General features: G+C 40.3%; 2 protein-coding genes across 9 annotated transcripts in view; one reads left to right on the top strand and one right to left on the bottom strand.

Moving 5' to 3' along the window:
• The window catches only part of SLK (STE20 like kinase), a 47,512-nt gene extending 26,604 nt beyond the window's left edge, over positions 1-20,908 (bottom strand). For 2 of the 3 annotated variants that reach the window (XM_035329420.1, XM_035329421.1), the window contains exons 1-2: positions 20,721-20,908; positions 563-727 (exon numbers count right to left, since the gene is read on the bottom strand). In XM_035329420.1, the coding sequence (XP_035185311.1) occupies positions 563-727; positions 20,721-20,870 (315 nt within the window). In that variant the 5' untranslated portion in view covers positions 20,871-20,908. The remainder of the gene's footprint in view (positions 1-562; positions 728-20,720) is intronic. The other variant, XM_035329422.1, reaches the window with a different exon arrangement.
• Positions 20,909-21,327: 419 nt separating this feature from the next.
• STN1 (STN1 subunit of CST complex) overlaps positions 21,328-23,616 on the top strand; it is a 40,528-nt gene continuing 38,239 nt past the window's right edge. For all 6 annotated transcript variants that reach the window (XR_004751857.1, XM_035329658.1, XM_035329661.1 and 3 more), the window contains exon 1: positions 21,328-21,412. The gene's annotated coding sequence lies outside the window, so the exon portion shown is untranslated. The remainder of the gene's footprint in view (positions 21,413-23,616) is intronic.

Below are 23,616 nucleotides of genomic sequence, written 5' to 3'. Positions count from 1 at the left end.
ACAGCTCAAGTTTCAGTGCACAGGGCATACCAGAAAACTGAGCTACAGTCACATACACTCCCACAACACTTCTACGTACAAATAACTAGATTTTTAGCAAATTGTTCACGTCCTGGTAAACTGCTCCTTCCTGCAAGTACCAATGCAATCACTTCTATCTAAAATCCATGCTTCCCAGGCTGACCTTTTCAGCCTATTTTTTATTTTGCAGCTGTAAATTCTGAACCTCATTCTCAGTTGTGATAATGTAATTAAAATCTGAATCCTGCTGTTACAAATAAGTACCAACCAAGAACTCTCCGCACACAACACAATGAAATGCTAATTTCCAGATTTTAGATTCAGACTGCTGACTTGATGACTCAATGCAGCTTGATTTTATAGTGACAGCTTCCTATCAGTCATATTTACAATTTACAAATTAGTTTTGAAATTGTGGAGTTATCCCAATAGTGACAACCCAGACGAAATGTGATAGTATTTCAATAAAAACATGAAAAAAAATAATTTCAATATATATTTTTAAATAAATAAAAGAATTTAGAGAAGAAAAAATACCTACCCACAGATTGTTTTCATAGTAGAAAGCATCTAGGAGCTTAACAATATTAGGATGATCACAGGATGCCAAAATATCAATCTCAACCATATAATCTTCAAGTTCTTCTTCTGATTTAGTATCAATCACCTTTGCAGCAGCCAGTACTTTTGTTTCTTTGTTCTGAGCCTGTTAAAAAAGTTACAGCAATTAGTTAGATATTAATTTTTCCAAACAATTGTCACCAGCAAAAAACCCAGATCCTCCCTCTTGGTATCTCTGCACCATTTTCCTACATTGAGCTTGCCTCTCCACAAAAAGAAAGTATCTGCATTGTAAAGACTAGATAAATTCCAGCAGAGGGAAGCGATTTTTCTCAAGGTCAAGAATCAATGAAAGATAGGGACACGGAAATACTCAGTTCCTGCTGCATTCTTTAAACCACGATGCAGCTTAGGGTCATTACTATTCTGTATGCCGTGGGTGAAGTTCTGTGCTGCTCCTCAAAAAACTATTTACTAACACTTGGCAAGGAGCACAAGGCAGCCTGCACCCTCTCATTTCTTGCCCTTCTGACACTCCCCACATTGTGGCAGCACAGCTGTTGGCAAAGCCACATGGAAAACCAGATCTGCTACCAGCAATCAGTCGGTTACTCTCTTCTTGAGCCAGGGGCTGCATTCAAGCTCCTGTGCTAGAAAGATGCCAAGCCACCATTAATTTGTCTGGGCATTTAACTCTGCTTGCTTCAGAAGTCTAGGAGCACTGGCTACTCATCGAAGCCTGCATTCATCCAGTCTCTACTTTACTGCTCCATGCCTTAAGACAAGGCAGCAGAGCTGCTGTAGTGAGCTGCAGAACAGGTTGAGATTTGGACTTGGAAAAACAAAATTGAGGGTACCTGAGAATAAAAAGCATTTTTGCTATGCACTTAAGTATTCCTACATTAAAAAAGACAAGGAAATTGCAACCAATTAGAGAAGCTGGTTTTTAAATAGTAAAAAAAATTCAGTCCAAGCTATAATTGGCGAAGCAGACTTTGGTCTGACACATGACACCCATACAGAACCAGCCTAGATCCCCTCCACCTGGCTTTAGACACTGCAATGGGAAGTTTAGGGCAGAGCAGCAGGAGACAGGATCCTTCTGGGGCCATTCCAACTGCCTGGGGCAGCTGCTGGATGGGCACCTTGGTCCCAAAGCTTGCCGAGATGAACCCAGGGCAGCACACAGAGAAGGAAATCAAGGAGAGCCCCGACCCTCTGTCACCTCATCTCTTTTGTACTAATGTCACTTGAAAGCAATAAAAAGAGCAAGTAAGAATTCTTAAGAATAATTTCTATGGTCTATGTATTAGTACGTTGACAACCATAAAGCATTCTCTCAGTGTGGCTAATGAAAAAAAAAAAAGATTTAAAACAGATGTTTATGAAAACATTTAGTAAAACAACAGTAGCAGCAAAATCACAGTTCTAAGATTAATCAGCTAAGGCTCAACTTTTGGCAAGGGTAAAGTTTGTATGGTACACATGTAGTAGGTTTTTGTCTTGATACTAATTTCAAAAACAAAACAAAAAGCAATTCACCTTCCACATTCACCTTAATATTCTCCCTCCTCTTTTTAACAGAGATAAGGGATCCGTATGATGTTATTCCAGAACATACTACTGAGTTTTCAAACATATTCTAATAAGAAAAAAAGTCTGCTTAATAACGTGAAAAAATATTTGTTTCGGTTTCATGTTTTACAGCAGGAATGAAAGAGCAACTTTCCTGTCCCAGAGCTCCACTGTAAATGAAACCTGAAAGGTTTAGCAGATGTCTCACATCACAACAGAGCTAGACTTGGTAGTTTATTGGTGCAGAAGACAAGTTGTTAGAGCACTTTTAAAAATATTAAAATTTCAACTCTGAATTTACTTTTTTCAAACAAGAATGGCCAGGCACTCCCCACAGTACTGTAGAATTTATTATGAGGATGCTTCAAAAAAAGAGAAGAATTATTTTTCACACAAATTTGCACAGAAACTGTACTCATAGTATTTTCTTTAATTAAAATTGCATTTTCAACTTCGACATCAGTTAACGATAACTGATAGTACCATTTTCAGATTCAATTTCACCTTTGAGGGAAAGAGAGAAGCAAGGATAAATTAGGATGCACAATTCCAGTCTAGGGAGGTTTGCTGTATTTATATCATATATCGTGTCCCCCCCCATCTACACAGTAGTTTGCATTTTGATTTTTCCCAGATCCTTTTGCTTGAAGCAATTAAAAATCTGCTTTGGATAATTTTTTTATCCCCTCCTTGTGGTAGCTCTATTAAAATATCTCATTTAAAAACAGAAGTGATAATAGAGATGGGGATTATCTTTAGGAGCATCTTAACTATAAACAAAACAAAATACACTCAAATTCTTACTTCCAATAGTAATATTTTGTATGTCTAGATTCAGACTTTTATCTTCAAAAGACAAAGGCTTTAGAATTAGCATGTTTCCACCAGATATTTCTGTGGGCAGACAACATATACAACTCTATAGTAAACATCTACTTGTGTGACTTGCTGTAAGTAGCAAAAAAGAAATCCCATCCTGTGCATTTTGTGCCTAAAAAAAACCCGTATGATTCACCAGTATTTAACATCCTTTAAAAACATAAAAAGGTATTCTTCATTAGTCAAAGTACATTTTTCTCTAAAATCCGCTAATCCAATAAAATGAAGCCTCTGTTCTAAAGACTTAAGCAGCATTGCGTTGTCCAGGAAAAAAGCCCACTCAATTCAGAGGAACAATAAGCATTTACAGCTTTGTGGGGGCACAGTTGCTCCTTCTAGACTTTGGCTGAAATCTTTCTTCTGCTGCATAACATTCCCCAAAGGTCAGAGCAGGAGCAAAAATGTTAGTGTAGCTGCAATCTTGATTTGCATATCCTCATTTTTTTTATCCTCATTTTGCATTTGAGCACACTAACGTTTTAAGTCAAATAATCATTAATATTACTCAGAGGTTGTGTGCTTTCAAGATGTGCCCTGTATCAGAAGCCCAGCAATTTCTTCCTTATCGTAGATCTCAATTATCACTTCACTCCTTTATGCTCTGCTTAAATAATTTTGGTTCACTTCCATGACAGGTGATTTAAGCTTCAGTCCTAAGACATCCAAACTGCTGTCTTTAATGATTATGGTTCAATCCTGCCTTATGTGGAGATGGGGGAGAAAGGGACAAGAAAGATTTTATTTCTTTCTATCAATGTTTCATTTCAAAAGATACATAAACATGTGGTTGAAAGCTGAACTGGAATAACCCATTCCTCCAGAAATTTGACATCGATAATACTATGTGCAACAATAAACACTGCAATCCTTCAACCAGAACTTCTATTTGGATGCATGTTTAAGGGTACTACAACAAACATTCACTTCCATACAGACAGCATGCACAAGGGAATGGCAAACTGTATGCTACAGCACTAATCTTGCAATAGACGGACCAGCCTTGTTAGCAGAAAATGCACAGAAAAGTATCTTTATTCTCCTAATTCTAAGAGTGTTGAGAAAGACAGCCAGCTCGCACATAATAAATACGGTCTTGTAAGTTAGAACTTGCAAATTGCTTTCTCTCTGAACCTAAATCCCTCACACTAAAATGGCAATGACATCTACTGTGCAAAAATGTTGTGAGCAGCTGGAAACGTACCCGTACCAGAAAGAGGAACAACCCTTCTACGTGAAACTAGGATCTGCGAGTACATGAAATTAGTGACCCCTTCCCTATTAATCCCGGATTTTGATACAGTATCATATATCCAAATACACGTTCCAGATCCAGAAGCTTTGTGAAGAGACTGATAGCAGAATATTAAAAGGCAGGTTTACTGTCTGGGCATTCAGCCAAGCAGTTGCATATTCCCAGCCACAGACAACAGGGAGAGCAGAGCCACCGTTCCACAGTAACAGGATTAGAGCTCAGAGACAGCTCAGTCTTTCATCTTGAGATGGCCAATGTGAAGTTTTGGCCCTGGTTGTGAGGAGCTGTTTCAGTTTCCTACCACCAGCAAATGCTTCCTACCGAGCTGCCCTCCTGTGACATGGCACGTAGGCATCTACAAATTAAAACACTACTTACAACCGAAAAAAATGTACGTCCTTCATCTCCTGTTCAGCCAACCGGCATCACTGCAGAGATGGGCGATGAAGAACTATTTGTCACCTTTCTTCCCAACGCCTGCTCGCTGCTGAGAAGTTATATAACCATGCTGAATGTTTTGCAAGCAGCAAAACAAATCATTTGAGCTCTTCCTTTCTGACTCATTCTTCTCAACTACAGTCATAATCATAGTCCATCCAGGTTGCCCAGAAGCAAAACACACATCCCTATTCAGCAAGTGTTTTTGCAGGTAAAATGCTACACTTCTGTGTAAAGCTGGGATTGACAGACCCAGCTCCACGTACGCTTTGTGAAATTGTCTCATCTGAGTAATCAGAACTGAACAAGTGTCCTTGCACAGCACAAAGCAAGAGCTGTTCCTTAGAGCTCTCAGAAAGCAATGGATCTCAGGCTTCCTTTAACATATAGAGGAAGAAAAAAAGCTATTTCAGACTACAGAAACTATGCCGGACACCGGTTCACATACATTTAGTGTATCATAACTGAAATTGTTTTATGCATTTTGAAACTAAAATAGTGGTCGGTGCAGTTTTAAGTGTTCAAACTTTTAAAAATGTGGTGGTTTTTTATTAATGAAAGTAGATTTTTCTCTAAAAATCATTGACTGAATAACATCTAACATCAAATACTGAGAAATTTAATTAACAGTATCAGCTTGAATTCAAGAGGAAACCTAGCAGCCTCTGCAGTATTAAACCACTGTTTTTACAATAAATCAGAAGTTAGGCCAAGGAAGGAGATGGCAGCTTCTACACACTTCTGGAAATTAAGGAAGATGAGAATTATTTCAAAGAAGCTACATTATTTTGCACCCCTTTCCACTGCACAATGTTGGAAAACATAATATTAAAAAGAAGCCGTAGAGAGTTTCAATACCTATGTTTGGTCCAAGGAATTAAGAAGCAGCTATCTCCAGTTACTCCTGCTAGAACACGTTGCAGTGACTGTTGCAGAAGTGCTCAGAAGCTAACAAAAGGACAGCATCTACCAGGGACGGTGATACACCCTTACACTACAGCTGATGAGTCATAATTTTGCCCTGCCTGTACAGCTACCTACAGGAGAGTTTCTTCTGCGGAAGAAAGGAAATGTTTAAGGCCAGGGAATGTTTAATGCCACGCTGAAGTAGTAGATGAAAGCACCTCTCCTTCCTACGACGACACAGCATCACTAACATCATGTGCAACCTCAGTGCAGACTGCACATGCTTATGGCATGATGGTGTGGTGCTGCCTTTGTGGCTGTACTGGTTTTGGAACTGTTTCCATGACAACTTGACTCTTTTCTACATTCTCCTTGCACTTTGTATTTGTGGTTCTTCTGCTTCCTCCATAGTTGGCATCTGAGGATTCCACAATATATTTTGGGGACTGGTATGTGATATAGTTTTTATACTTAGCTTTATGATTTCCCTAATGTATTTTCATTAACTCTGTGGTATTTTGCATACTGGCTAAGCAGAGTTTGCATCCAGATTCATGCGCTGTTTCCCTGAAATGATAGGAATACTTGTACATGCATCGGCGAGACATCCAGGGCTCAACTGGCCAATAGGTGCACAATAACTGAAACGGTTCTTTACAGGCAACTTAGGCAATTATATCAGATTATAGAATCATTCTTCTTATTTAAGCACACCCATTTAGAAAAAAAAAATCCTGAGCATTGGCAAGACAGTGTTGGTTTATAACATTAGCTCTCCCCCTTCTCTTGTTGCATAAGAGCTCACTTAAAAGCAACCCAGAAATCCACCTGATAATATAGGGAAAACATTTGCAACTAAAACATTAAGTGGTGTCAGAGATGTAAAAGCAAAGGACTGCTATTTTCTTTCCTAAACTAAGTTATAATAACTGTATGTACTACTTTAGCAGCATTAAACTACGCAATTCTGCATTACAATCAACTCCCCTAAGAGAAGAGGGAGGTGCGACAAGTCAAGATTTACCCCTGCAGCGCTGCTGCTTTTCCAGGTCTTTAGCAGAGGGCACCGAGAGCTGCCAGCGGGTTTTCTCCAGTTTACCCAGCACCAGCCAGTGTCAAGCCCAAACTGACTTCCAGCTTCCCAGGAAACCCAGCCCAGTGCATCCCCATCCTGCCCTACGGATAGCCTATAGTTATTTGTTCGGTCTTGTTGCATTAGAAAAAATAAGATGCTTACGGCTGATTCATTTACACGTTTATTTTAATCACTATAGCTTAAAATCAAGTCTTTATCCCAGCAATAAACATTCTCCAGATGACAAATTAATTAAGCTTCCAATTAGTGATAATAGAAATAGTTTTTAATCAAGCCACAATTGCCAATTCTAGCTGTTCGCTACAACTACTTTTAAGACATTAGCCAACAAGCCAGAGTTGAAGCTGCATCTCAACCACTTTTCAGAGTGACCACGTTGCCAGGTTGATAGCTGGGAATTGTCACATTTGCTCTTGATGCTTTTATGGTTTGAGCACAGACCTTAAGAAATCTGATTCCTTTACCTGGGGGCATTCTGTTATTATCTTGCTTCTATCCTCTACTAGAGGCGGAAGCCTTCGTTCACTGGATTTCTTAGTTCACTTAAAAATACAGTTTGCTTAGATTTCTTCCATTAACAACATGGCTCAGAGAGCCAGTGTTATTCCTGCTAACATCTTTTCCTTGGGAGACATTTGGACATTTAAAAGCTAACTCCACAGCTGCCTGTGAACAAATATATCATGGAGAATTTTGGCTTCATTTAGCACCAAGTCACTTTATTTACTAGCATTTTACAGACGACATATTGTACATTCACAGCTGTACACATATTAGCCTAGAATTTGTTTAAATAAAGTAGTTAGGTCAAGCCGCAGGTCCTCCTTACTCTGTTCTTTTGAGTTAGTAACAAAACTCAAAATTGGGATTTCTTCTGCCCAGGGCCTTTAGCCAGATCAGAGGTAAGATGGCAAGATCTGTTTTCCAAGCCAGTACAGCTATTTATGTACAACACAAAAACACATCCGATTTGAACACAGAAACATGTTTTTCTCAACTAGAAATGAACAAGTCAACAAAATAATAAATAAAGAACAAATGACAATTTCTTTGGACTTTAAGAACCCTTCAACAAAGACCTTCTGACAGGTTACTAGGGAAACTACATAGTCATAGAAATGAAATGTGGTACAGTCATTAAGTTAAAAAAAACTTGCTGTCAAAGTAAAGAATATGATTAAATGCTCTACGTTTCAGATTGCAGAAAGAAAACATTTGAGGGTCTCTACTAAGAGTTTATTCTCCGTATTTACTGTAGAAGATGATGGGATATAACAGAATTTACTTAATAGTTATTTGAAGTGTATACACCTTACTGAAAATGGTCAGTTTGGGAAAGGGTACTGTATAGCCTGACACTGCAATGTGAACCACAGTCAAGACTTCCAGCGAGCACAGCTAAATGGCCAGAGGGGAAAGATTAAACAAATAAAAATGAAGGATTACCATCCCATTACATTCTGTCTTACTAATACGAGCAATAAAGAATACTTCAAAAATTAAGGAGAAAAATATAAGCTACAGAAGCAGCTTAAGATCTAATATTTTACATAACGACATTTGATGAAAAAAATGAAGTCACAGTTGTAACATAGTGGGAAGTGAAACGACTGCATCAATGCTGCATTCATATTGGCAACAGCTCTTGCAAAACTATCAAAGCATATACTCGCTATATTGCTCCACGCAGGCTCTTGTCTGTTGCGATGAAACTTCCCCTATTTCTGAAGGAAAAGGAAGTAGAGTAGCTCTTGGCAGTTTTCATTAAAAAGCTATATATCATCCTCCTTACGTAAGACTGTTACAAGGACAAATTCATAATTCTTTTGGTGTTAATGTATTTTAGAAAACAGGAACTTTAGAATTCTAGAAGGAAGTTTTTGCTCCTTACGCATATATCTTTAAAGTCACTTAATAGAAACCAATGGCAAAGGCAACAAAACAACAACAAAAAGTTGATAGAGTTAAGCCAGTTTCTTTCAACTTTTCTATAGCTTTGTAATATGAAGAAGTTATCTGTGGGTCAGTTCTACCAAATGTATTCTGATGATATACATTTAGTGCTTACAGTCTGTGACTTCTCCTTAGTCTTATTGTGAGTCTTTCACACAATGATGCTAAAGCTACCTGTCATCTCATGAAAACAGCAGGAAGTCTTCTGACATGCAAGGCAGAAAGGTTCTCACATAGAATTCAGTGTTCTAGCTATATCTTTGTGCTGCAAGTATCACATCTCAGGAGATGAGGAAACCATCTGAACAAACATTTGGTATTCCTTGCAAACTGGCTATTCGAGTGCCACCAAAATAGCATCTTGAGTTCCGTAAGCAAACTTCATTCACATTCAGCACAGCAGGGGGACACATGGCTTCTGATGTTACCTTTCAGATTGTTTCTTTTTTAAATGGTGAATTTCAACAACTTTTGATCCAATGCTAACACTGTCCTGTCCCTTCTACCTTGCATCAGCACTGTCACTTGTCTGGCCCTCCTGTGAGCTGGCTGGAGGACAGGACCTGACTCTGTACAGTCAACCGCGGGATGCGTTTAGTCCCTTAGCCCAGATCATCACAGGGTCAGCGAGCACCAAAGCTGTCACAAGTAGCAGGTGGGAATGGGAATACTGGGCCAGCACTGTGGCTGAGTTGACTTGTGCTGTTGTAACCTGCTGTGGAAGGAGTCACAGAAGACCCAAACACTTCAGAAGTCACTTCTGTACTTACTAGTGCCATTGAAAATCATCTGAGAAAACGTGTTACCAACTGTTTCACTTGGTATCACAGTTTCATGTTGTTTCACTGCTTTTCGAAGATTCAAAAGAGCCTTAAGACTGAGTTGAATTTGACACTAAAAAGTTTTAAAGTCAGCTATTAAACATCCATTTTCTATGTGCCAGGATCCCTGAAGTGCTTTGAGTTAAGCTCTCCACCCTTTCTCTTGCTCAACTGCAGCACTTTGAATTATTTATCATTTTTATTATTTGAACTGTACTAGCATTTAAAGAAATTGGCTCTGTTCATGGTACAGTATTGATTAAGACTAAAACAGGTTTTCTTTGTATTGCACCAGCTCAAAGGTAAACGTTCCCATGCTGGACAACTGAAGACTAAGAATTTACGACAGCATCAAAACTCACGTCCCTGAAGTAGGAGAGTTAATCAGCCTGTACACTAGCTCATTTTTATATTTCACTTTTAAATACTATTGTTTGTTTGAAGCCTAACGTGTTAATTTAAACAAACAACTCCTAGGGTCATTAAGCTGACCAGAACATCTAAGTCTGCTACTAAGAGTGAGCTTAAAGCTCTTGCTATTCCAAAGGAGGCACTTTCAGGTAACTCAGCTATCCTTGTCCATAGGAAACACTTGACAGAGCTCTTGTTTATGTGATGATCCTTCAGCTTTCACACTCCCCACCTGGAAGAGATGAAAATTAGCAGCAGACTGCTTTCCTCTTTCAGGTTATTTATAAACCCAGTTAGTGCATTTCCACTAGTAGTAAAAGCTATTCAGAAGGTGAAAGAGTAAAAAACAAGCTTGGCCGAACACTTAGGAGTACCCATTTCTCTATGGGTACCCATTTGAGTTTGTTTTAGGGTTAATGCCTTTTCAAACCCTTCTGACCACATTTCCCAGAGCTGATCTGAAGTTCCAAACTTGCACAGGGTGATGCAGTTGTGCAGAGCTCTGGATCTGACCCAGGACTGCCCAGCACTGAGCAGCAGGACAGTTCACCTGAATGGTGAACTGAAAGATCCCCAGCAGCCATGACGGTCACTCAAGTGAGATAGAAAAGGTAGAGAGAAAGACAGTTAAAAACCTTTAAAGGATCAAACAGTTGGTCTTACAAATACAGAATAAAAAGGTTGGGCCTCGTCAATTCAGACAGGGAAAAAAGCTTAAAGGTGTGGCAGGAACATGACTGAGCTTTCCAAAATTAACAAGGCAGCATACTGAATCGAATGCAACCTGACTGACACAAAGGTTCTGAAGATGAGTTTGCTGCAACATGCTAATTCTTGCTGAAGCTCTCAACTGAGATTTCTCAATTAAAGTTTTACCTCCTAATTACAAAGCATTAACTCTTTAGCTTGTAAAGTACTGCTTAGAACTACAAGTGAAAAGTCATCTTCTATACTGTGAAATCCAGATGACTGTTAGAGGAAAAATTTTGGATTGCTACCATAAATCTGCGTCCAGAGGGCTAAGTCCTACAAGATACAGTAAGAATTAATTCCAGCACAGCTTCCCTCGGAACAGGGTTTTCTCAGTCAGTTATGACTAAGTATTTCTAGAGACAAGACCCACTTCCCCAAAGTCCTCCTTAAGCAATCAAATCCCAGATGTAAAATCCTGCCCTATTCAATATCAAAAACTAAAAGGGGACAATGTTTTCTAACTCATTATCAAGCTGGATGGATTCAGGAATGATTCTGCCTTAGCACAGGGATTCACCATTGCTTTCATACCAGGTAAAACAATTCTGGTGTAGGCACAACTTAGGTTCTTGGATAATGGCTCCCCTGAAATCACCGTAGACTACACAATTCCACTCTCAGCTTACCCACTTATTTGGAATTACTGCGTTAAAGAAACTTTAGGAAAATTATTTAAAAAATACTGTCCTCCCTTTATTTTTTATCACTTCCTTCAGTTTCACATATTAAGATTTGGAAAACAGCAACCAACAGACAAATTTAAGACTGCCTCTTGAAGGTAGCAGTCACTTAGCCCTCTGTAATACGGAGAGATTGAGCCAAGTTTAAATGCTACTCAATCAATTGATTTAGCTCTCATGGAACAATCCTACTTTTTCACTCCTTCACTTTCTTCTCCATAGAAAGTCAATAAAAATTTAAAATCACATCATAGGAGAACATACTGCAGTTAGAAACACTTCCTAAAGCCAGATTTTGGGTTAAACTTGATTCCAGCATTAACCTATTCTTGAGCAATTTATTGCTCTTGGCTACAGGTAATTAAACTAAACAGAAAATGGCTCAGAAATATAAACATAGGTATTATAAAGGGGAAAAATGCTCATGTCTTTCTCCTAGATTCTAAATCACCGTTCATGCTTAGCTGTTTTAAATTGCCCTCTCTATCTAAACATATGCAATCCCACAGAACACTGAGAGTCACTCTTCATCCAGAAGAGTGAAAAAGAACAAGAAAAATCTATATGCTGTGACTTTAAGATTGTAGCTTGCTTTTATGGACATTTCAAAGTGCTTTAAGAAAAAAAGTATGTCCTCTTGAAACCAAATATGATAGTTTATCCAAGTAGATTAATTAAGTATACAAAGAATCTTCCATTACTATTTACTATGATTGTTTTTTCTTTAGGTAAGTTTTCTGCTGCATGTATTTTACTTGTTTTGCATGTATGAGCATAAAGCATATTCAACAGAAAATTAGAAACGTTAATGGAATGTTATCATGTACTGTAATGCCCTGATTTTCAGTTGAAGTACAAATAACACTGAGGAGCAATCTGAGGTAGCCTGCTAGATTTTATCCAACATTACTTAGTTAATTTTTAGTACCCATCATCGTTCAAACATTCAGCAAGTACTAGATCTTCATCTATAAAAAGACCCCTCCATTTCTGAATAGGAAGAAGTGTTTCCACAGAACATATTTGAAAGTTAAAGAAGTCTCTTAAGCAGTCCATACAGTAATTATATTATAAAGTCATTAAAAGTGAATTAGATAGAGGGAGATACAATATGTATTTTATACAGGTTTGGAGATGAACTATAAACCCTCATTCATCCTTGGTTTTGCTGGCTACTCCACCCAGGTTTGTTGTTTGTCTAACAGCAAATGTCATGGCTTTCCCATCACTGAACACCGAAAGGTGGAACAGTCTGGACAGTATCTAATGAAGAGACAGCACAAGTCTTGAAATTGACTAATTTGGTAGTTACTGTAAAGTAAGACTACAGGCAGAAGAGTTGAGACAACATGACTTTGGCGATCGAGCTTATAATCTGAATATAATTAAAGGCTATTGGGGGAACACAAAGAAGCAAAGACTGAAAAAGTATTCATAAATTACACTTCAGGCACCAGGGTCTCAAGGAATGCACTTAAGATCACAAACCGGAAGATTTAATTACGTGCTGCCTCTGCTACAGAAATGCATCTATCATTAAGGAGTGTGATGGTTATAATCTTGTAAGATTCTCAAAACGTGGGTCATGGTCCATGAAATATGTAAGGCACATTCACAGCTGCACTCAGTACTGGTAGTAATTAGGATAAACTGGTAAACAGCTCTAAAGCTTACCTGTAATACAAAAGAGCCAAGCAAATTTTGTATTTACACCATGCACACATCTCAGATGTATGATAGGCATCTGCATACAACAAGGCAGGACTTTGTACACAGATCTGGGAATCATTAAGCCACAGGTGCCAAAGGATGTTTGTAATATACACTCAATGGGTACCATTCCACAACTTGAATACTGATGTGAATGGCAGGATATTTCTACTTCCATGTTGGACAGTGTTAAAAGAGAGTGGTAAGGCAAACTGAAAGTTTATAATGCATAGTAGTCACATCAAAGTCTCCTACTTATGCTGGTTCCTTGAGTTTACTCTAAAAGAAACAGTGCTGCTCTCAGAGAATGTAAAAAGACTTAAATCTAGACATCAGAGGCCTAGAGAAAAAAAAATCATTTGATGATTGAGTGTTTCAGAATTGCTGCATTCTTATGTTGCTACTTACATCTCCTTCAGGAGCTCCAGACAAGTTACTGGAAAAGTCCTTCTCAAGATTCAGTTTTAGAAGGTTGTGGGGGCAAAGGGGCAGAAAAAGGGAGGTTCCTTATGTTTCCTATCCTTTTGTGTTTGCACTGGGGAAAATTGTCATTTCAGGTCACAGACAACATCAGAAATTAGTAAAACTGCAGAAGTAAACTATTGAGAAAGAACCTACTTTGGCATCTCACAAGTATTCTCATCACCTACAGTCTGACCCTAAACAAGGAAAATTATGGCAATTTTGTGCCATTTTAAAATTTAAAACAGCCATTTAAAAATATTACTTCCAGAAGGATTTTCAAATAATTTAGATATTTTTTTCTCCTTTTGTTTCTGAATAAGAATCCCAACGTAGGAACCACAGCAATCACAAATACAAACCCAATAAATTATTCCTTCGGTATTGTTTATGGGGTGGTCAGATCTAGAATTTGGGTGACCACCAAAAGAAACTTGTGAACTACTGCTCTGCAACAATAGCACATATTCTGCCTGGGGGATTGGATTACAGGAGGACTATTTCTCTGCCAAAGATTTAGCTGAAAAGGTTTAACCAATTTGTCTACAAGACCTGTTAAAAAAACATTACCACATTTTTTCAGCTCCTATATCAGAATTATTAGGCTACATGTGACTTAGGCATGAGGAATTATTTCACCAAGTTAGAGCAGCTTACAAAAGCAGCTTCATTCTGCAATGTGTTTGAAAACATGACACAGTCACGTTTTGCTTGTGCCTAAAATCCAAAGTCAGTCTTACTCTCCAGACAAGAAACCAAGCACAGAAATAGTTAGCTCAGAGATACGAACTATCAGGTTACATGGAAAAAATAGCAACTTCTATAAACAGTTTAAAGAAATCAAATAAATTCCTATTTACTTGGAGTCTTAAACAGTTTATATAGCTGTGCTCACACCTTGGAAAAGATGACTGCCTCACTAAGAAGTGCTCATGAGCAATTTATATTTATCCTCCACAAACTTGTCTGCAGCTTTAATTCCGAATGCAACAGACAGACAATACATTAGTCATAAGTTAAGTATTGTGATGCTGGTTTTCAGCCAAGTCACTAAGACATCCAAAAAAGTGAGGCACTTAACATGGGCATACTTCTTACTTCTTCAGAGTATTTCCTTGCCACAAACTGAAGGAAAAGGAGATGTCACTGCTTGCAAATATCCACTTAAAACAAGAAAATTCCTCTCGCTTTACAACCCACAGACAGCTTTCTTGCACTACCCATTTCCTCAGAAAACCCAGCGAAAGTGACAATAGGTGTAAAGAGATCTGTAAAGCTCTTGCCTTACCACAACTTCTTGGGTTTAAACAGTGATACTGCTTTTTCCTTATCTGGTATCTTCAACGCGCTAGAACTGCAGCTGTGTGACAAAAGATAGCACTACAGAGCAGCAGGGAAAAGGAAGAAAAGGTTAACTTTGAGCAACTCACCAAGCTGATCTGCCAGACTAAAATCTTTCGTCTTCTGTGGATGGCACGCATCTTTTTTTTCCATCTAGAGCATATAAAGCAGCCCTGAAGCATCCAGGCTACTCTTACGGAAATGACTGATCTCAACAAGCTTTAAGAAAAGCTTTAGCTCTATTTTACATGGATTGAATATTTAAAATCTAACATCATCTTATACATTACTCTCTTGAGAGTAAATCAGTTCTCTTCCCCTCTCTTTTATCTACTAATGCCTCTATGGCTAAACAAAGCAACATGGCATTTCAGTGAATATTATTAATTCAGATCTCTTGAGGACAACTGAACTATTTTACTGCTCTAGTTTAATAAGAGGTCACTCATATATAGTCAGTTATGAATGAAAATAGATTAGAACAATTAAGTACAGCAAACAACTTTTATCAAGATTGCTGGAAGTTGTGAATAGATTCATTCTTATGTTTTAAAGTTTAATTTAGGATATCTTCGCCTGCTTATTCTTCCCATGTCCAGCCTTACTGCAGCCGTGCATGAAACTTCAGGTTCCTGAAGCACAGTATTTGACTGGAAACATAACGCACAAGATTTCAGATGAACTCAAGCAATGCACTTCTGCATGGACTGCATCTTTAATGTGAAAGGCTTGTGAGTTCCAACAGCTCTAAAATCCTTCTGAACAATCAACTGCTAGTAGAGCTAATGACACTAGATAGATTAAAAGAAACAGCAAATAAAAAAAAAAAAAACACAAAACTGAGTGCTTCAGCTTAGATATTAATTGGTCAAATCTACTCTTGCAGTAGTAAGTCACAGAAGTGAAAGATAGCCATCCTAGCAAACAGCATGATGCATTAGTATCGTAAAGAGAACTTCAAGCTGCAATATCCGACTGCAGCAAGGATTGAGACAAATGTGCCTGTAAGGCCACGGAGACTAGGAAATATAAATTCTTCTCGTTCTGCCCTGATTTTGTTTTCAAGACAGACTACTTCAAGTATTTTTTAAATATTATAAAATAAGTTATGATACAGCACTAGGCAAAAAGTATTTCTAAGCAGCCACCATTTGTCAGGTTGGTTTTTTTTTTTTTTTTTCCAAGCATTAAAAGGAGTTAAGGCTGGTTAAATGAGGCAGCCAAAATGGCCCAGTCACATTAAATTGCAATTCAAGAACTGTGTGTTTCTGGCTGCTGTAGAAGATATTAAGGCAAAAGCAAGCTCTTCTGAATGCCATACAGTTCCAGTAGAGGCAAGTTTGTTTTAAATACAGAAACAAAAGCTTAACTTAAATGAGGCTACATCACTGGTTTATTTCATTTAAAGGACATAACATTATCAAAAGTCCTCTTTCATTAGACAGAGCTGAGTTTGTATTGGCTGGTTTTGCAGACAAAGTATAGAGGAATACTTAGGCAGTTGTAAATTTTCAGAAGAAAATTCATTTGGTTATGCTGTTCACCCTGATTATAGCTACCAGCTTCCAAAACATTTCTGTTCATGACTAAAGAGGAAGCAGAGCTGGCCTTTTAACCATACAGTGGTTAATTGCTGACAGTTGGAAGACTTGTCTTGGTAACTTCAGATGAAATACAAATATTTGACTTTCCAAATTGCTATAGGAATCTCACACGTACAATGCTTCCAGCATCTAATATTCAGGGTAATAAATGGGATACTATAAATGGGCAGAATAGGCCAATTCAAACGAAGAAGCATGAATACAATTCAAAAATCAGATAAGTACAAAGGGCTCTCTCAAGAAAACGGGAGAATTCCTATCACACTGTGTATATATACACAATATTTTCCCTACATACCATACACAGGTACCCTGTTATCTTACACAGTATCCTGCCATGCATATTCTGCCGGTATAGAATGTGTTCCCATGGAAGACCTAAAATTAGTGTATTTGTACAGACGGTACCTATAATTATCATAACGATGCACTAAAGACCACAAATTTCTTGGAGGAGTATCCTCCAGCGAAGGGCTCAGAGATCACACCAACAAAACACTACAGAAGCGTCTTTCTGCAATATAAGGGTTCTTATGTTAGATTAGAGTACAGTATTCATAATACCAAAAAAAAAAAAAAGGCTGGCAAATTTTACTGAAATAAAGTCCCAGCATTTTATTTTCCTTCACATGTTCACTCAGAAAGTATCTGCATTTTAATTAGCTGTGCATCTGTATGATAAAGAGGCTCAGTCAGGAGCTTTAGCAAGAAAGCCCCAGAACACATTAGGCATTTTTAAAGGTCCGTTTTCACACTATCTGAACAGTAACTTCTGTCAATTTAGAAAGCAGCTTAAAGCTGATGAAAGACTTCACAGGGTTACTTAAAATGACTATACTTTAACAATTACTTACACTCATTGATTTTAAAGGGATCTGCACTATAGGCACTGAACTGGCACTTGATACAAACAGGGTAACGTAACACACAGTAATGGAACATCATATAAGAACGGAACTAAGTTCTGACGCAAACTGTTTACAATTAACTTTAACACAAGAAGCCTAATTTTTTTCAGGAAACTTGATCAAATCAGATGTTTTAATCCTTAAAAAAAAAAAAAAAAAAAAAAAGGAAAAGTAGTTGGAGAGCTACCTAACTCCTGGTAGAAATCCCTGCTTCTTCAGTGCCTTTCTGAACCCTGGCAGCCCAACGAGGAATTCTTGGAAATCCAAGAATGGCAATTAAAAAAGACTGGAAAAAGGTCCATGACCAGCAACCTCACCATTCTCTTTCCAAGGGCCATCACCTGACAGTGAAGAACCGCAATAGCCTAGAAATTGAAAAGGATGAAAAACTACCCCATTATTCATTAACCAAGAGCAAAAACAGAAAGGAAAACAGCCTAAAAGTGGCCTCTCTGAAAAGGCTGAGAAGGGCAGAAGGAGAAGCCCTATACAACCGTCAACCTCTGCCATGGGCAGCCTGCAGTTACACAGCCCCTCTGATCACAAGAGGGGCTGGCAACAACAGCTGAAACACTTCCAAGTTTTAAGGACCACTATTCCTGAACATCATTTAGTAGTTAGTGAACACAAATGCATCAACTGTCAGGGCCAAGCAAACTTTAGAACATGACAACAAACAGTGCCAGAGGAAATAAGCTCTTCTTGTAATTTAGCTAAATAAGTTATAAAAAATAAGCAAGATCCTTGTACTTGATTGGGAAGAAGGGAAATGATTCACAAGCTTTCTATACCGTTATGGCTTACCTATCACTAGCTGCAGCATTTTTAATGTAAAAAATATAATCAGCTAGGCTTCATGATACTGCCAGAATCATTTAAAAGTTGCTTTTGAGTTTCTGTTTAAATATTTGATACTCTTGTCCAAAAGATGAGTTTACAGCTTAGCCAAATACTTTTCTAGGGAAAATCATAGGATGTAAGCTATGTTTTTATTAAAAATCCAGAAGTGTACAAAGCCTTATTTATCTGGCCATTTATTTTATCCTGCATCTGCCAAGGCTCCAAGAACAAGGACATTCATACAGTGACTCCGAGGATCTTAATTACAAAGATGTTTTAACCTTTGCAAATCCAGTTTATAGAGTTAAAATATAGTACAACTCTCTGTATCTACTGACAGACCAGGGGTTTCCACTAATTTTCCACTTCAGGAATAACTGCAGAACGGTGTTGTGACATCAGCTTCAGCTAAAAATGGTCTAACCACTTTTTTGGTAGAACTCATATCTGATATACAGGAATTCAGAATGTAGATGATCAAACTCCTGAAGCATGTTCATTAAGTTTTAATTAATGTTTTGTTTATTAACGTTAAGCAAAGGGACTTCTTTTTGTCAAATGTAACTGACATTAGGGTTATCTTTTGTTTAGAAAAGAAAAACTAACAGTCTCCAGAAGCTGACAGTTCTGTTCTGGTTAACAGTTTTGATTCCAAAATTTGAGAAGGTATTAAAGGGGTTATTATTGCAGTTGCTCAATTGAGGTGTATATCCAAGAAAGAACAATATAACACACCCATGCTTTCGAAACACTTCCTTGCCAAGCATGCTCAGATGCAGGAAAACAAGCACAGTTAGTATCTGAGTGCAATCCTTTTTCCTCAAACTAGATGGAAACAAAATGAATGCTGCTGGATACATGCAGCAGGACTCATTTTCTAAATAGATTTTTTTTTTTCCCCCAGGAGTACTGGTACCTGTGCTACATTCATCAATTTTATCTGCGTAACTGCATGTGTAATTCTGACTACCACAATTTCAAGAGGGCTTAATTTCAAAAACTTCAAGATAAAGTGTTTACACTTTGCCCTTTCACAATCAGATAAAAATCTCCTATGTAACTTGAAAACTCTCTTGTTGTAGACAAATTGCACTGATAAGCAAAATTTATCGGTTCTCTTGCTCAGACACCTTCCTCTGCAGACTGGGGCTCAGACACACCTGCTTAATAGATAAATATGAATTGAGAAGAGGTTTGCAGATGGGGGGGGGGGGGGGGGAGAGGGGAACATATCAGTATTGTTTCTTTAAGGCTCCCCCAGTCATCTTGCTGGGACAGGGCATCACAGTCACAGAAAGGGAAACAAAACTCCACTACCAAGTTCAAAGAAATAACCCCAATTCTCTGCAAATGCTCTTAGAGACAACACGATGCTTTTAAAGTCACCAAGCTTTACAAGACGGCAACTTCAGCCATATTCCCCAGTCGTTTTAATCAAAACGAGCTATGATCTTCCATACTGATATGAGGACCACCATCTAGCCTATGTACAACATCAAAATAAACTAGGTGCTCTTAACACACAAATGTACACCACTTCCTAGGGGGAAAAACACCCAGCAATCTGGCTTAACTGTGGCAACACACTTTTGCTAAAATTTACAAGCAGGTAGCACCACAACACAATAAAGTCTAAAATAGTTTATACTGAAAATAGCACAGGTTTCATGAGTGCAAGATCAGTACCCCGATTTCATAAAGTCTCAAATGAGACTTTAGGTCTAAAAATGAACGTTTTTTGACCAGGTTAGCTTTTAGAAACATTGCAAATGCGATTGTTTCTCATGCTATTATTCCTAGTCCCCAAACCTGCTCCAGGGATCCAATTCACGTCAGTTCCCTGATTCTGTCATGCTCGTCCTCCATGACATTTGTTCCAAACTATCCCTAAACCAGACATAGAGCATTGATGAATTTTCAGAGGGAAAAAACAGCTGAAGATTTGTCTGAAAGCCAGTCTTGTCAAACGCTAGCAGCATATCTATTTTATGAGACTATCTCGCCTGAGAAATTGCAGATAATAACCCTTGGAAACGCCACTTGTGCTCGTATACTTAAAAGATAAAAAGATCAAACCGAGAAAAGTTGTGAGAACACGCAGACATCCTGCCACGTAAAACGGCCGGGGTGACACGAGTTTCAGGTTATACTCCACAAGGACCACGACAGCAGGCCCATGAAAGCCAACCCTGGGAGCACCGTGCGAGGCACGCCACCGGTCAGCTTGACTTCCTCAGGCTTCCTTCTGCAGAAAAACTCCAAAAATAAAGCAGCACAAACTTGACACCCGGCTCAAACCCCTCCGCCGGGCCACGCTCCACACGTGCCCAGCGACCAGAGCCGAGGCGAGGCGAAGGAGCCAGCACCGGGCAGGGCGGAGCGGGAGGCGGCGGTGACCTCATGGGGCTTTGCTATCTTTAGGCGGGCTTGGAGGCGTCTCGGGGCCGTGCCGGCACCCGGGACCGTGCCGGTGCCGCCTCAGGGAGCCCCGGCGGGATGGCGGCCGTACCTTGAACACCTTGCCGAAGGCGCCGTCGCCCAGCTCGCCGATGATCTCCCACAGCTCCTCGGGGTTCAGGTCCCTCTTGACGTGCTCGTACTGCTTCTTCTTCTTCTCGCCGCCCAGCTTGAAGATCTTGCGAAAGTTAAAGAAGGACATCGCGGCTCCCCCCCCTCACACACCCCCCTCACGGGGCCCGCTGAGGGGAAGGAAACGGCCGAGAGACCCCCTGAGGGGCTGCGCGCTCCCCGCCTAGGGGCCGGCGGCGGTGCGGGGGGCCATGGCGGCAGCAACAAGTGTCCCGGGCGGCGGGGGGGGGGGGGGGGGGGTGAGGCTGCTCCCGCTGAAGGAACGAGGGACGACGACGCTCTGCTACCGGGCTCCGCTCCCCGCCCTGGCGCCGAGCGGGGCCGGGCGGCTCCGTTTCCTGCGGGGCGGGGCGGCCCCGGCACCACCCCCCCCTCCCGGTACCGCCCCCCTCCTGCCCCCTCCTGCCCCCTCCCTCCTCCTCCTCCTCCTCCTCCTCCTCCTCCTGCCGCCGGCGCGTGCGCGCGCCCCGTGCTCGCTCGCTCGCTCGCTCGCTCGCCCCCCCCCCCCCCTCCCCCCCCAGGGCCTCCTCGCGGGCAAGGGGGGGTTCCACCCCCCCCCCCGCCCACGTGATGCGGAGTGGGCCAATAGGAGCGCGCCGAGGCCTCCGGCGGGTAAGTTGGTGTCTGGGCCCAAAATGGAGGAGGGCGCGCCCCGGCCCCCCCCTCACCCCCCCCCCACCTCACCTCAGGGCGCGGCAGGCGGCGCGGGGGGGGGAGCTCGTGTCAGCTGAGGGGGTGCTTCCCTCTCCTGCCCCCCGATGTTTTTTCTTAGCTGCCCCTCACAGGCCGAGGGGCCTCATAAAATCATTAAAGTTGGGAGACCTCCAATATCTGGTCCAACCATCACCCTACCGCCAACATCCCCCACTAAACCGTGTCCCCAAGCACCACGCCCAACCTTTATGGAGGCCTCGGGCTTCACAGAGGTTCCTTGAGGCAGAAAGAGGCTACCCAAGGAGACCTGCTTTTGGGGGACACTTGCTTCCTGGGGACACTTGCTTTTGCCAGCATTACTTCTCCACCTGCCCCTCATCTGCCACAGCAGTCGTGGTGTGGCGTATTGTTACATGCTGTCCCATGAGGACTGATCAGCGGGACACATTTGATTTGCTGTCCCCAACAACCTTCTCATCCCACAAGAGATTTCTTCATCAGCCCGAAAAATGATTGTATTTTAATGGCCACGTTGTCTGTATGCTGCAAAATGTGTGGTGTTCCTTCACACAAAAGCGGGAGGTGTTCCCGTCTCCTGGATAAGATGTAATTAGCAGACATCTTGGAGGCAAAGTTTAGGCTCTGACAGGAGGCAGCAAGCTGATCCTGCAGTTAAGGCAATGATTTGAGACTTAGGAGATCTGGCGATGAGACAAACGCCCTGTGAGAATAATAATGTAACACCATATCCTCTTCTGAACCTGAGTGCCTGCAGTTACCATTAATTTAAACCATTCATTACAAACTTCTAAAGATCAGGCCTCCGGTGTGCATCATTCCTCAGACCATTTTATTAGCATGACAGTAGTTTGCTATCTAATGAGGGCAGTTTATGTGTAAACTCAGTAACGCCAATGAGAGGTTGAGATAGACTGATTGTGGAGATCATAGCAGCCGAGGCAGCCTGCTTGAAAGAAGCATGATTTTAAGGAATAGAAGGTGCTGGGCCAGGTCGAGAAGAGGATTTCAGCAAAGGAGTAGTACAGGTGTTTGTAGTAATAAAGGCTTGAACAGTGGTGCAGAGGGAAATAAGGACATAGTAGTAGTCTGGAACTGAATTTTCCATCATGTCATAACAGTGATCTTGGTGGGTGAGGTGTGCTGGGGTAGAAGCCTCTTAAGGATATATTGGTGTTGTATGTTAGGTAATTGCTCCTGCTAATAGTATTTATAGTGTACAGGAACACACTGTGCTAGGTACTGCCCCCACAGAACAAGAAGATGGAACCCTGTCAGGAAAATCTTATGAGTGAAGTAACAATGTTGTCATAAGTTAATTTCTTTAACCTGTACAAAATCAGTTTAATGGGTAGGCCTACTCTACAAATAGAGAGCCTCCCAAATAGGTTTGCTAACCTAATAGGAGTCCTGATTTGTTGTAGCAATCAGCATTGTTCAAAAATGATCTGTGGCTTTGTGACAGCTGGGATGCATAATGTGAAACCATTGAGGAGGGTGTTAAAGCCCAGATCATTTACGAGTATAAAGCTAATGCCAAGAAACAGCTGCAATCTAGATGAGCTGTTTTCCTTTCACCTTTATGATCTGACTGGCTGCACCTATTAACTTCATTTAGAAGTTTCATGTACATAGCTTGGGATTAAATACGATAAGAAAGTAAGTATTTTGATTTTAGCTTGGATTTTAAAAGTGCTTTGGGGCTGATTTGCATCTGGTTGTTTGAACTAATTGATGAGGACAGGATGAAAAAAAAAAAAAAGGAATCCAAAAGCCTTAGCATGAAATCCTTGTGTCTAGGCAGGATCCGCTTTTCTTTAGCCTAGGGGTTAATGTGACAAGGCAGCAGGGGGTGTGTGAGTGTATGTCAGAGTTTGTAACAGTAACTGGGAATAAATGCAAAAGTGAAAAAAGTTCTTGAGCTACAAGTGAATAAATGTAATTGAGTTTGCTCCCTTAAGAATGATGGCAGTTAGGCAACTACCATACCAGGGCCATGTTCTTTCTCAGTTCTACTGATGAAGAGTGCAAGCAGTTCACATACAACATCTGCATAACATATTGGTTTGCTTTTAACACGTGAGTGAGAAACCAAATTCACTTGGAGCAGAATAAGGACAGTAGCGTTGTCCTAACGCTGACTG

This window comes from Oxyura jamaicensis, chromosome 6 (assembly GCF_011077185.1).
Source record: "Oxyura jamaicensis isolate SHBP4307 breed ruddy duck chromosome 6, BPBGC_Ojam_1.0, whole genome shotgun sequence".
In the NCBI taxonomy this organism is placed as follows: Eukaryota; Metazoa; Chordata; class Aves; order Anseriformes; family Anatidae; genus Oxyura; species Oxyura jamaicensis.
This window is presented reverse-complemented; position numbering and strand designations above follow the sequence as displayed.